Source organism: Lagopus leucura, unplaced genomic scaffold (assembly GCF_019238085.1).
Source record: "Lagopus leucura isolate 7727_CA_CO unplaced genomic scaffold, USGS_WTPT01 Super-Scaffold_100028, whole genome shotgun sequence".
Lineage (NCBI taxonomy): Eukaryota > Metazoa > Chordata > Aves > Galliformes > Phasianidae > Lagopus > Lagopus leucura.
In genome coordinates this window covers 3,169,827-3,184,983 of record NW_024962279.1, presented here as the reverse complement: position 1 = coordinate 3,184,983, position 15,157 = coordinate 3,169,827, and the positions used below count along the sequence as shown (strand labels likewise).

The window sequence follows — 15,157 nt, the reverse complement described above, 5'->3', positions numbered from 1 at the left end:
ATTTAAATCAATACTTAATTCGGCAGAAAAATCAATTTCTCTCCCTCTGCAATCCATAAAATTCATCAGGAAAAAATTACCCCTCACATGTTATCAGTCCCTTCAGTCTACAGGTTTAGAATTTAATTAGAATAGGCAATTTCAAGCTCTGTAACAGGTTGGGGTGCTATGCTATAAGGTATTTTGTGATGAATCAATTAAAACATAGATTAGATGTGATGCTGTATGGTAACTGTTGAGTCACGGCTTGAACCTCTGATTGAGCACCTGGGGAAAGGACCTGGCCAGCCCTGGGAGCACAGGTGAAGGCAATTCAGCTGTGCAACCAGAAGGGATGGAGCCTGACTACACCTCTCTTAGATCTCATTTAAGGGCTGACTCCCACCAGGGAAGGATCTCTTCCTGGAGATCTCTTCTTGGTGAAGCTTTTCTCTGTAAACCTGCTATCTTCTGATATGGTTGAACAATCTTCTTCCTTGATAGTACCTCTCTACTGTGTTAGCCCTTTTGTTATCACACCTTTGTTGTAGCACCTTTCCCATTATATTGACCTGTACAGTTGCTACGGATGTGGGCACCTACAGCTTTTATAATTCTTCTAACCTTCATTTACTAAAAAAGCAAACATTGCTCATAGGAACACTTCAGTTTGAGTGGTCTGTAGTATCATGCTAAGTCCAGGTTCCATTTCTGGAAAATGCTCAGCTTTTTGCAGAGGCTGTGTAGGACTCAGACCATCCTATCTAACAATGAATCTGTTAAGATTTAGCTTCTCTTAAGGTAGGCCACTTTGCCTTTATTCTTCTAGATGACAATTCTAGCCCTACTGTGCAATAGTTAAAGAGCTTAACTGCTTGGTACGTGCAGAGACCTCCAATTCCTATTGGTAAGTATGTGCCCTTGGGTATGGATGTTACACGCTTAACTGGGCATCTTACTCATTTATGAACTTTCCTTTGCACTCTAGTTAGCTCGCTGTTAAATACATTTTTAAATATAATGTCTTAGTGATAATGTTTTAATGTAACTTACAAAATAATATTAATCATTCTGTTTCATATTTGATTAGCCAGTGGGGTTGTTTAGAATGCTTATCTCAGTAACAGGCTGAATTGCTAGCACATACATGATAGAGCCTGCTCTCTCATTACATGACTGTTTTGATGCTATTCTAACCTTCTGTCCTTTTCCACAAGTAACTCTTTACCTTTCCCTCTCTCTACTTTTTTGGGGGGGCTGTTAGATATTTCTTTCCTGAATTTAGATTGTCTATACTTTTCAAGGTCTTTGTGTGGATAGAGACACATCTTATCAAAGAGGTCCAGCCTCTGAGAGTTTTTCTTCCATTGTATCCCACAGCTCAGATCTCTACATTTTTTTCTATTCACAGTCCTATATTGTCTCTGTCAGAAGTTCAATAAAATTGTCTTTCTATCCACAGTATCAGGATTCTCAACATTGTGGGAACTGAGTGTTATAGACCTATAGTCTATCTCTGCTGAGAAACCTGAACTCCCCTGCCTGCCCTATTAGAGAGCAGGCCTCTGGCAAAAGGAAGATACCACTTGTATACTGCTGCATCACTTCTACTGTTTTCAGTCAACTAATTTATGTTATAACTCCTGAATGTTTCCTTTCCACACAGTCAAATGTTTAGATATCAAAAAGGAGGAGTTCTGCTGCTGCCATTGGTATTGCCTCTTTTGCTAAAAATAATTTTAAATAAGGTTGCTTTACTACCTTGTCTTTATTACTATGCTTTATTATTTAAAACCTTCCTCAATTTAGTCACTTATTTCCTGCTTCTAGTATTAACTATACAGTAATCACACAACGTTACAACATGGCACCTTGACTTCCACCCTAACAAACACAAAGTTCAGGGACTGTTTTAAGTCTCACTTTATTCTTTTGCTCCTAGTCACATAAGAGCTCCAGTAGATATGTCAGAAGTGCGTATAATTTGAAAATGAAAAATGCAAACTGTTATTTACATAGACAGACTGGCAATGCAGTAGTAGATAGAGCTCCATCAGCTCTATCTACTATGTTCAAGCCTGCAAGCACAAAATCCAATCCTACCTAGCCCTGAAGTATTCCACCTTTCTAGCTTTCTGGATCCCTTACACTATACTTGAGTAATTTTTTAACAAATGGGAATTCTGTGGCTGTGTGCAGTGCCAGAACTCATTGACCTAGAAGGTCATTTACAAATTCTAAGATTCTGTTTTTCTTTTTTAATTTTCAGTCTTCTTTCGTGTTCTAGCATTGAATGTGAAAAAAAACTTGAATTTTAACCTTCTTTTACCCTCCCTGCACTCACTGGTATATTTACCACTAGCCATGAAATTTTTCTCTCTTTTCTTAATTTTGTATTTGGAGGCAAGACATGAACAGAGGAAAGGGATGAGGAATGTGTGGAACTAATTCAGTGTTGCAGGCTGAATGGTACTTGCACATCACAAGGCTTGGTCTGTGACCTTATTTTCTGTTTTTCAGTCACCTTCAGTGGTACCATTCTGGTGGATTTCATGTAGTTTCACCACACCTGCTTTACTCCTGGGAATGCTGTGTGTGGAATGCCTTTTACACAGAAACACACTCTTTAGGAAATGCACGTGGATGTGAAGACTGTTCTGCAGCTGACACCAGTATGATTACTAAATAATATGTACACAGTGAAATGTCTTTCTGTTCATTGTTAACAATGTTCTGAAAACCAGGTTGCAACTCATCAAAAACAGATTAGGGCAACTCTATAATTAGTGGTAAAAAGTGCAAGTGTGAGGGATCATCTGACTAGGTACTTCACTGAAGTTGTAAGACTAATCACCTGAATAATGAAAGATTATTTGTCCCAATTTTATTTCAGTCTAAATTAGAAGACTATACTTTCTGTAAAAACACGAATGTTCCATGCTTTATTGCTGCAATAATGGTTTTGTTCCTGACATGGATCAGCATGAGCTCAGATATGTTACTTGGGAAAAATTAATAAGAAAAAACTCCATTCAGCTCTGCAAGCTATAATGAGCCTGTATTTGTCAAATGGCTTTATGGTGAAATGAAAAATTAATCATAAACAACCTTTCTGAACTGCTGGGTACACCATCCATGTGCTGGCTGTGAAGTCCATCTTTAGCAAATACTGTTTCGGGAGGTAATCTGTATGGGTGAGAAAATAAAAGCACAATTTCATTGTTAACAAGTACAGATGTAACGAACAAGAAATGCAAGAGCATTAAAAATATGCTTTTCTTTACCTGTGCTAACTTCTGTGTGTGTGTTCTCGCTAAATACTATCAACTACGTAGGATTAGGGATCAGATCATAAGAGCATTATAACATGCATTGTACAAGACCTTATTGAATTTCAAAAACATTACGGGTTGTTTTGCTTTAAGTGGACCACTGCTAAAAAGTTTAGCTACAATCTAGCTTCATATGCATTCTAGGGAATGCATATAAAGTGCTGCACTCCCAGGACAGGTACAAGGAGGAGTACTTAGAAGCCCAGAAGAAATGCGCTTTGAAATCAGTCTCCCTTGACTCTATTTTTATGTTGCTGTGAGGATAGTGCATTGGGAATGATCCTTAACTGATCTCAAAGTAGTGCACCCTAAGTGAGTTTCCCAACAATAATCCATACTGGCTATCTCATCTCTTAAACGTTGACACACATAGCCTTCTATCCCACACTGCAAGAAAGCTGGCATTTGCTTGCTTTGCTAACCATGTAGACCTACTTAATCTACATTTCTTTGGTTTATATTTATAAACAAGGAGACTAAACATGAAGACAGTTAATCTTTATACTTTTTCTCTTCATACTTCAAGAATCAGATATCTTCTACCTTAGCAATACACAAAAAACATCTCTCAGTGACTAATACAGACTGTGTGTTTGCAGTGTTTTTCCATTTACCAAATCTAAACAGTAGAAATGTAGTAAAGAAGGTTCTCCACAATTTATATTAAGCAGTGAAAGTGCTCCATATAGTATTAAATGATAGCGTTGCATGCAATCTATGCACATTATCTGAAGGCTTATATACCTGTTATATATCTAAACCTAATATAGACAGCCATAATAGTTTGTATGAATAGGAAACACTGTGCTTATTGAGCCACAGTTATGAAACTAAAAATGAAATTATATTCCTCCACCATAATAGTGAAGCCAATATATAACATTTTAAAGAACAAGCACACAGTAATACATAGGTTAATACTGGAAGCCACACATTATTGCTCAATGCTATCAAAAAGCTGCATCTTCAGATTCTTTATTGAAACATATTACATTACTTAAATTGTTGAGACAAAGACAAAATGTTCAATTTCAGCTTCTCCCAGATTTCTGTTTTTATGAAATTGCAGATTATTTTTTTTTTCTAATAGAAGTGTAATTTATTTCCTGATTAAATTCATCTAAAGATGTTCAGTCCTGATTTTTTTAAGGCCATATTTAGGAGCACAAGCCCTCAGCAGTGACAGCAGAATTCTCCTTTGCTCCCACTCACACCCTACATTAGAATTTTATTCCTCCTTTCATTACCAAACACTGAACAAATAATGTTGTGCCTTCTTACAGTGCTAAACTTTGCATTCTTTCATATAGGCGAAAATCTGAGCTGTTGTACAGATATCTCATTTGCTACTCAATTTTTCATGTTTTTTATTTTTTTTTTTTATTTTTTTTATTTTTTAAATTAATCACCAATGGTATGAATTGTTTGTACTCTCCATTCCACAAGCACGGATTATCCGGTGTGTTACCCAAAAACACACCTGGCTTCATGCAGGACCTTTGCCAAGACCCAGCCATGCAGGCACGTCACACCTGTGCTCACTCCATCCCCACGTGGATGCAATGAGGCGTTTTCACAAATTCAGCTGCTGGCATTCACTTTTGTGCCTGGGAACTGCTACATTAGACTTTATTTCCACATGATGAGCTACCAGGACTCTGATGTTCTGTACCGTCCTGCAGGAGGGCTGCAATTCAGCACCTCAGTTTGGGCGTTGAAGAGGTTTCACCTATGGGCGAAGCACAAACTGAGGCTCTTCTTGGAGTTCGAACGAAAGCGACTGCAAAGAGTCCCCAGGCTTCCAGCCACGCTTATTAGGGCTTATCAGCAAGAGTTAATTAAAAGGTAATAATTAAAGGAGTGCTTTTAGTCACGAGAACAACTAGTGCAGACAGCGCGGTACCTGTAGCAGGTGACCGCACCGTTCCTGCCGGGCTCCAAGATGTCCTCCCGTGCGCCCTCAACGCTGCCCCGAGCCGTGCCCGTCCCTCCCCATCTCCTCCCCTACGGAGGGATAGGAGCCCTGGGACCGCGCAGCGCTTCCGCCCGGGGAGCGGGGCAGGGCGGAGACAGCGGCCGGGGGGCGGGAGGGAGTACTGCGCGGTCAAGATGGCGCTTCCCGTGAGCGTTCGGGCGGGCGCTGCCGTGCGGGACCTGGCCCTGCGATCCGCCCGCCTGCGGGGCAGCTTCCCGGTGAGTGAGCCCTGGCCGCCGCGTCCTGCTGAGGAGGGAGCCTCTGCAGAAGCCGCCCTGCTCCCCGTCCCTCTGTCTGCTGCTGGCCGTCCCTAGGAGCGTTTCCTCTCGGGCTCCCGCTGGGCTCGGGGCTCGGCTCAGCCCGTGGCTGGAGAGAGATTTGCTTTCCTCTGGCTGTCCCGTGTGGCTGCTCAGGTTGTGCTGAGCCTGAAACCCCGCTGCGTTGGGAGCGCTGGAAACAAACAAACGTGTAGTGATAGAAACAAACATGCTCGTAGCATTAGGAGCAAGCAAACTCGCCCCTCTCGCTGGCCCGGGGCGAAGGTCCTGGGAGCAGCAGAGGGTTGGAGGGCGGCTCTGCCTGAGGCGCTCGAGGCTTAAATCGGTCTCTGGGAGGAACTCGCGTGGCCTTTTGGTGCTCCTCGTTAGTTTCGTTTGGCAGTCACTTGATTGCTTCCGTAGTGCAAGTTTAAGCGGTGTCTGGGGCAGCTGCGCTTCGCTGGTGGCTCTGGCTCCCCTCTTTGGGGCTGGGGCTCTGCTGGGCTGATGGCAGGAGGCCTTGGTTCAGCTCTGCCACAAAACAGCGGAAGTGCTGAAGATGAAATGAGATACATACATTTGGGTTAGTTCTGGTGCCTTCCCCTTTATTTTGTTTTCTTAGCAGATCAGCAACTGCACACGAGTCTTCTTTGGTCTGTGCTCTTGAATGTTTTCCTAAAAGCAAAAGCCTCCTGGGGTAACAAAGCTGGTTTGGAGCTGAGTGCTGCATGGTGCTGTTGCTGGGTGCTTGGGGCTGTGTGCCATCAGCTGGGCAGGATTTACACTGCGTACCTTTCGTACGGACTGCCCTTCAGCCTGGGGAAACTTTGATTTTCTGATGGTGGGTACAGTTGAGCAATTGGTTTATTGCACATCTGTTTCATATATTTGCGTGTGCACATTTAAATCTTCGCCTTGATTGGCAGTCCTGTCAGTTCCAGCAGTGTTTGGTGCTCATGTGTTATGTTGAAGATGTGTTTCTGTCATAATGGCTCAGATGACTCTGACCCTACAATACCACCCCCATAAGCAGCTTCTTTTTGATTCTATAGAGCCCTGATTGGGACAGCTTTTATAGGGCGTATCTGCTCAGATTCTCAAAGTTACTGAGATATTAACGTGTCAGCTTCTTGAATTTGTTTGTTACTTACGAAATAGTGCTATTGAACTTATATTGTGAATGACATGTTCTTGTGTTTGAACTATCAGATAGTAAGAGCATCTCCCCAGTTATGCTGCTTCCTACAGACTGTTTTCAAGAACCCTTTCTATCCAGTGTAACAATGAGTCAATTTTTTTTTTCCAAGTAAAACATTTTTTTTCTATGGAAAGGTCTTCATTTTTGCGATGTTGCATCATGGATTTATCCTTTACCTTTGATGGTATCAAGCTACAAACCTTTCTCCTGGTGTAGAGTCTGCATTGTGTGGTGCTACAAAGTAGCAAGATGAGGAATGTGAGAGGCCTTTCATTGATATAACTGCTATCATTTGACCCATTCCCTACTTAGTGTTGACTGGAAATTGCACCAATAATTTGATTTATTTACTATAAAACAGCAAGATCTGTTTTGTCCTCAAAGCCTGACACAGCAAGAAATAATCTTATATTTTTAAAAATACTTCTTCTGGGATTCTCCTCTGTTATTTCATGTTGGGAAAGCCTCAGACTTGTGACCAGCTGAGCGTTTGCTGGAGCAGTTTGTTGGAGCTCTGGTACCAGGAGGCTCAGGCAGGAGCACAGCAGATTGGTTTTGTTTCTGAGCCAGTGCCTTCTGGTGTTTTCGTAACCCTGTGTAAGTTGATGCCTGATGAGGTTCGAAATCTTTCCTCATAAGGCTGATGGTAGGAGTGGTATTCATACGCTTTGTTGCAGAATTACTCGCTTCAAAACCATTGGTGCTGCTCACAGCTATGTTGAAACAAGGATTTCGAGAAGTTTGGTTATGTGCACTCATAAAAACCCATGTGAAGAGGTGTTTTTTTTCTCTGCAACTTTAAGTGTGGAATAAATGGTGCTTGATCTTATCACCTGAAAATATTTTATCATCCTTCAGCTTTCCCTTTGTCTCTTTAACTTCTTATAACTTATTTTTTCCCTTTTTTTTCCCTTCTTCGTGGATTCAGTTCTTTGTGCTCTTGGAGTTTAAATCTGACCAAGTGTTTCAAGAAGATAAAAGATAAATTTCAGTTGTCTGCAGTGCTTGTGGACAAGCGTATTTAGACCTGCTCTTACTGGAGCAGTATTTGTAAAGAGCTGTGACAAACGCTCCAGGGACCTTTCTGCAGCAGAATTCAATCTTGTTGGCTAGCAACAAATAGGCTCCGTTGAAGGCTGTTTATTTGAATGGGAGTTGGATTCAGCCCTTTGGGAGAACGCTGTGTTTTCAAAATAGCTTCAGATGCAGTGGATTTCAGCGATGAATATAAATAAGGAACAATTAAGTCAGAATCATAATAAAATGCTTAAGGTAACTCTCAAATTTTCTAATACAATGATCAGATAATAGTGCATTATACAGCCCTATGCTGGCCTTCAAAACGTCCTCAGTCCTACCGTAACATTTCCAAATTTCACACATGTTGAAAACATTTTAAAGTAAGAAAGAAAAGATTGGACGCAGGAATGGCATGGAATTCCGGCTTTAAAATCTACTGATTTCTGTGGGGGTTAAAAATAGTCAAGATTGTTCTCTGCAGATGCTTTCAGTTCCTAAACTTGATAACTTGTGAAGCCTCGTTAATGCTGAATGGAGGAAGTTTTGTCTTTGTTAAGGAGTTATCAGCTGTAAGTGGAGTTAATGATCTTCCATGCAAGGGAAAGCGTTATTTTCAATAACTTGTAATTTATGACTTCAGCAGCTACTCATGTGCCAGAAATCTTGCTTTTTTTCTTTATTTTCTGTTAAGTTGTTGAAAGCTTCTTGAAGGCTCAGTCTGCTTCTATATTTGGCTTTCCCTGGTTGTCAGTTTCACTATAATTTCTAATATTTTACATTTAGAGGCAGGCATTACATGAGCCTCCTGACTTCCACAAGCAATAGTTTTTATTATGTGTGCTTATATTAAAACAAACAAACAAACAAAAAAACTACGGTCCCCTCTGAACTGTAGGCAGCACTGAAATGCCAATACGCAGCAGAAGTTTGGCCCACTCCTTCCTGGCAGTTCCCTCAAGCACAGTTAGAAAATCCTCGTTGGAGGATTTTGCCATTTTTATTGGCCATTCTTTGTAGTTCATCTAAGTACATTCAGAGGATAGGGCCAGTGAGCTGAGGAGGAATGGGCTTCATGAGTATGGCATGTAGTTGAGAATTGCCTGGGACATCTATGTTCTTAAACCTGGCCATGGACCAGTACACTCTTCCATCTTCTGATCTGCCAACCAGTTCACCCAAAGATAGCCCTTGCTTGGGTACATTTAGGATTAACAATTTTTTTCCTATAAAAGCAAGTTCTTCTTTTCATTGTTCAGCCTCCTGAGGTGTTAGTAGACAAACTCTGTTTCCTTTACAGGTGTCTGAGGAATTTTCTTCTTTCCTCCTGTTCTTTTTCCCTGGAATGCTGTCAGTGTGTGTGGCAATTCTTTATTTTTTTGTTCCAGTTTTATTTACTCTGACTACCAACAAGGATGCTCTGAGGGATGCGGGAAGATGGTGATGTTCTTTTGGGAATAAAGTGAGGTGTGCATGGAAGTGCTTGAATTTTGGTTGTTTCTTAAGAATAGATAATTTTCCCCTTTTGTTTTGAATATTCATTTTTAGTTGGAAGTCTTGAGGCACTTAACGGGACAGTTCTGGGATTACTGAACCCCTCCTGATTTATTCTTTTGTTGCTGTGGTCCACACCTGCAGCAAGCAGCTCATTATTGCCTGAGACAGTCCAATCTTTCTGTGCATGTTTGAGACTATAATCTGCAGCTTTATGCATATGCCCTAAGGATTTTCTACAGAAAATTCCGTTCCTTAATATTCTCTGCTGATGAAACCAGTTTGTAGCCATCCGTGTGTCAGGGCTGAATGCTCATCTCCCACCTCAGCATTTTAATAAAATACAGGACGCAGGCAGGAGTCAGGTTATCACCGCAACTGATTGTGATGGTAACTTTGGGAATGGTAATTAAGCATTGATCCATAATTAGTAGTGAGCTACTGATCTTATTTTAACCAGGTAAAAGTAGGTATAGGTATCAAACTAAGAGGAGAAGTTAAGATGGAATACTGTGATAAGTGCTGTTTGTCTTAAGGAGGGTGGGCGAGATGCAATATTGACCTTCAGGATATGGTGGGCATTAACTCAATGTAGAGCAAGTGGCTTTTTGCACATTTGTTTGCTTTCAATGATTAAATTCTAAATGGGATGATTTTATTTGTCTGGAAATGGATAGATATTTTGAGAGCATTGGTAGCAGCAACTTCTAACGTGCATTCATACAGCATGTGCTTATGATACTGCTGGAGCAATAAGCAAACTCGTGGGAGCAATAGCTGGGAAAGATGAAAAACAGCAAGGTATTATAGGGGTAGGTAGACTGAGGAATATAAGCAATGAACAAAAGTCTCAGTTTGTATCAGGATGACAGAGATCACTCTTACTGTTGTTACTTTGCTTTGGTGTCTAATTCCAATCCTCTTAAATTCTTTGGGAGATGTGAAAATTTTGTAGGAATTGCTTGGGATGGAAAAGTTAGGAAGATGTTTGATTATATTTGGTGGAGTTGTCTTCTTGCTCAAGACCTTTGACTAAAAAATCTGAAGCTGCAAATTAAAAGCCAGGAACAAGTCACTCATGGAATGCTGCTTTTTTTTTGGTTGGTTTTCTTCCTCTGAGGGGTCTATGGGCAAAAGAACAGCTTAATTTGACATCTGCTGATTTTGTCGCAGCCAAGAAAGCAGCTACAGCCTTGCAAAGAAAAAAAAAAAAAAAAAAAAGGAACTTCTACATAATTTTGGTATGAAACTGTCTGGGAAATTACAGTTATGGGAAAGATTACATATGCAAATTATAGATAAGTGATAGGTAAAGATAACACAGATATCTATGAAAATTACAGATGAAAGCGCTATTAAAAGCGGCAGAATACTTTTCATTATCAACAGCTTTCTTGCTTAGCTGTTTAAGGTCTGAAGATGGCTTAAGAAATTTATTTTCCCCTAAATTATTTAGCTTCTTCGACTCTGCCTCTCTAAACATGTTGGGAACAGTGAAGATATTTAATTAAATTATTTCATGCAGAGTTTCGGTCTGGGTTTGTTTCTTAGTTAGATGGCTCAGTTTAAAATAGTCTACAGCAATGTTGTAAATATAGGGAACAGAGGATCTGATATTCAGAGTTTGTGTTAAACATGTTGTGAAACACAGAGAGAGATGGGGCTGGGGAATAATATGTATTCAGTATTATTATTTTTTTTTTTTTTTTTAGGACTACATTTTATTTACCTAAGATCTGTGTTAGGACTGATGTAACTCTGGGTTTTAGGAGTTGCACAGGTCTTGTGTCAGATGTCAGCCAGAAATGAAGGAACCTTGCTGCATAACCTTCCCATCTACAGTCTTTTCCCATGTCCTCTCAGTAATTACTTCTCTATGTAGTGTTAACAGAGGTTATTTTGGTCAGTCAGTTTTCTAGCTAACCTGTAGCTTATACAAGGAGACAAAATCGTGGCACACAGGAAGCTGGAGGGTTTGACTTCAAGTCCTGGAACTTGTTTTAGATTCAGGGTTGCAACCTCTGGTCGTTTCTCAGTGCTTTTTTCCACCACTGCAGAGGTGGCTCATGTCACATCCCATTGGTAGTTCCTGTTAATATCTAACTTCATTTCACTCTTATGATTAAAAAGTAAAATGTCTTTTTAATTCACTCACCACAATAACCCACCTCATTTCTTTGAAGATTTAGTAACAAAGATTCTGAAAAACCATCCGTCATTCCAAGTTGTCTACAAATTTGTTTACAGACCGCTGCTGTGGCATTGGGGCTGAGTGGATTTGGGATCCTCACACAGGGTTTGGTCACAGAGCAGTGCTGAGAGTTGCTGACCCTACAAAGTTGGTGCTTTCCTCCTTGTCCCCCTCATGCATGGGACTTGTGACTTCAGTTCATTACTCTGCTGTCTTTTACGAGCAGCCTCTTGGGTTGACATTGGCTTTATTGGTGCCTTTGGATGCTTAGTGCCTGATTAATGTTATCAGCTTGCAGGTAGGTAATGTTTCTTAAGAGCTACTTGATGAACATGTTTCTGGTGAAGGATTGCTCTCCTCTACCCCTTGGCTCACTGATGAGCTTTTATTGTGCACTGCACTTCTACATGTCTGAAAGCCTCAATCCTTGCAAACAGCTGAGCGCAGGCGATGAATGCGCCTGAGTTTCCAGAAGGCAAGAAACCTGAGGTGGCTTTGTTTTAAAGATGACTTAAAATAGACTTTCATTTGCCTGGAATGTTTGATCAGTGGTGTAAGAAATGTAGAAATAGACTTTAAGGTCAGTTCGTTTGATGATGAAGAAATAATGCTGCTCGTGGTGTCCCAGACTTGCTTTGAGATTTGAGGATGGCAGCAGGGTGAATTTTCAGAGTGAATAATGAAGAAATATTAATAATAAAGAAAAAGTGTCCCACAGAGTAAGGAAAAATGCTCATAACCTTTGGTTTCCTGTTAAAAAGCATACTTTCATCCTCCCTTCTGTGACAGGTACTGATTTCTGTGCTGCTGTGCCAAAACAACCAGGAGCCTGTCTTTCCTCTTATATGTTCATTCCTTACATTCACTGCATATAGGTCTAAGTCCTCCTAAAACCAAATGCCTTTAACTATAAAAGGTGATTTAAACAAAAGCTGTGCATCAGTCAGTTTTGTGGTGCTTCTGGGTTAGAAAGTGTTGCAGTCCATTCCATACAGTTCAGTTGTTTGGTAAACCAGTTATGACTTACGCATGTAAGACTGTTACTGCATATACTTCTATATATTTCTCTACTGCTGTGGACATTTGCATGTTTATTGCTTTGGAGTGTTATGCTGCTTAGTGCTCAAAGCCATAATCTTTGTGATGACATAATTAGGTAGCGTGGAAATTATCATGATTTCACTGCAAGTATTCAAGAGCTGGAACAAAAACTGGGATTATGTTTCGTATTTGCTTCTGTATGTTGAGAAAGAGGGCTTAGGCTGTCTAAATTGATATTTAATTGGTGTTTCTCTTAAAATATCAGTGATTTCGAATGCTTGAGGAAGTATTTTTCCAGTGCAAGAAACTTCTTTGATAGGTGTGATTATCTGAGCCCTGAGTTCAGAAACATTCCTGATCAACCTGCTGACCATGCTTTGAGGTTCCAATAACTCAGGAAGCTTAATTAGAGCGCGCTGTAGAAAACGTTCATATTGGGCTCTTTATATTCATACTCTTTATATTTCATGGTTGGTGGCAATATAGTTTTCAAGTTATTATTTCCTGGCTGTATTTAATATGTGGGACCCTTCTTCATAGTTGCATAAAAATGTGATTTAAGTCTTGTAAAAATGAGGAAGCTTAAACACTTTGTAAGGTGAGAGCAGAAATAATGCATTTAAAATAAATGACTATTTCTGATTTATGGGAGGAAGGTAGCACTGTTCCCATTTTGGAGAAGTAATGCACATCACCAGTAGTTCTCCTTCATTTCCAAAGGCAGGTAATGTATTGCAGTATTTTCTGCGACTGATGACTCAGTTGTATACAGTGGTAAGTTGATTTTCATCAGGTACTTCAAAGCCTTTATTTTTAGGTCAGGAAAGCATGCTTTTCTGAAAGCTTTCAAGTTTCAAATAAATAAAGTGGGCCTTATTTGACTAAAATTAATTACTAATGCAAAAGAGCTCTATTGATAGATAGCACACTGACAAAAGGAGAAACTGAATCTGTGAATTTGTATTCTTCTTTTTGTCCAAGCAAAGGCTCTGAAAACCTATTCCAGAAGTGCCGAGCTTATGTGGATGTACAATAAGTATTTTTAATATTGTTTTATTTACAAGGTTTAATTAAAGAATGCAAGATATTGTTTGCAAATGGTTTGTGAAGTAAGCTGAGGGCATGCTGCCCATCCAGGGCAGGGGACTGAGAGCTCAGTGGCCAAGCAGGCAGCTTTTGTTTTATTGCCATCCTACTTCTTACATGGCCTTAGCCATGTTGTTCAAACCAGCAGGTTTCTGTGTGATCTTGTAGGATGAGGAGCTCGCAGTAGTTAGGCTGTGTTTCAGAACTCAGTGATTCACCTCTCAGCTGAACTTCAGTGGGATTTGAACAGGTTCAGCTCTGTGCAGTCAGCCTTTAATTGCTAAGTAGAATGCATCAGAGAACTTGTCGGTGACTGAAATGCTCTGGCACTTAATTTGCAGCAATTTCTATTTTGGTGTTTGTAAACAGAAGCCTTGCCACTCCCCTGCATTGTGGTGCAGAGCTGTGAAGGGTTTGGCCATGCACTCCTTAATTCAGGATGAACCCATGGCTGCCAAACTGAGTGCTGAGCAACAGGTGGCAAGGTGTGGCAAAGGGAGTCCTGAGGTCAGGGGCTTCCTGATGAGGGGCTTTTCTTCCTGCGTCGCTTCTTGCACCCCTGAGATCTGCAGTCCTCAGAAAAGCGTGTCCACACACACCCATGAAGATTGTCCAGGTGGTAGCTGCTAAAATCTGCCTCATAGTGCACAAGGAGGTGGGCTCAGATGCTGGTTTTTGAGGTAAGGAGAATAAGGCTGACAGCAAGAGCTCAAGTCTGACCCTGTGCTTGTTCTTGTAGTTTACAATGGAGCTTAGTGGGTGGGAGAGTGTATTTACAGAATAGCTGTCAAAATCCCTGTGTGTAAGCAAGCTGCAAAAAAAGTCTGTAAAGTATAATCATTACTGGAGGCTTTAAATCCGCAATAATTGAAGGACTCGCTTCCAGTTCATTCTTGTCTCTGCTTCTTTGCATGAGGTGTAAACAGAAGGGTAAATCAGAAAGCTGCATTTGTAAGCATGACTTAAAGACGTACTGGAACAGTATAGTGTTCTTATCTTTTTTTTTCTTGAGCTAATGGCCCAAGTGAGGACTGCACCATAGTGTGTCATTTCTAGGGCAGAGCAGAGGCTAAACTTGGAAACAATCAGTTTGCAATCAGACTGATTATAAAGGGACAGGAAGGCGGACAAGGTAAAAGCAAAAGGATGTGGCATGGAGTTGTAGAGAAAAATGTTCAGGAACTCTTGAACTAAAAGTGTTCCTTTTAAATGTTCCTCCGCAGCTATCAGGAGCATTCAGGAGAGCTGTTAAAGCAGGCTTTACAGTTTTGTAAAACTGTTTAGTTTTTTCCAGCCCCACTTCTACTGAGAGTTCATTTACTTAGAAACTGGCAAAGCTTAACTGAGCCGTACCATTTTATCTGCAATGCTGAGAGATATTCAAGACATAACTGAGATTGCCTCTAAAACTCATACAAAGACTTGGATTTTTATGTGCACCTTGCTACGACTGAAGTAAAATGGAACAGGAACTATCCTGGGACTTTTCCTTTTCTAATCTGATCTATTTGACTTTGTAGATTTGTTTCAAAATGGAGAATAATGTCAGCTAGTTTGGTGCTGTCTTCCTGTCATGGTTCCGGAGTC

The 15,157-nt window shown here is 40.5% G+C and overlaps 1 protein-coding gene across 2 annotated transcripts in view; it reads left to right on the top strand.

The window, feature by feature from the left end:
- Window positions 1–5,396: 5,396 nt before the first annotated feature.
- Window positions 5,397–15,157, top strand: part of SUCLG2 (succinate-CoA ligase GDP-forming subunit beta) — a 101,181-nt gene continuing 91,420 nt past the window's right edge. For both annotated transcript variants that reach the window (XM_042880841.1, XM_042880842.1), the window contains exon 1: window positions 5,397–5,504. In XM_042880841.1, coding sequence (XP_042736775.1) covers window positions 5,421–5,504 — 84 coding nt within the window. In that variant the 5' untranslated portion in view covers window positions 5,397–5,420. The remainder of the gene's footprint in view (window positions 5,505–15,157) is intronic.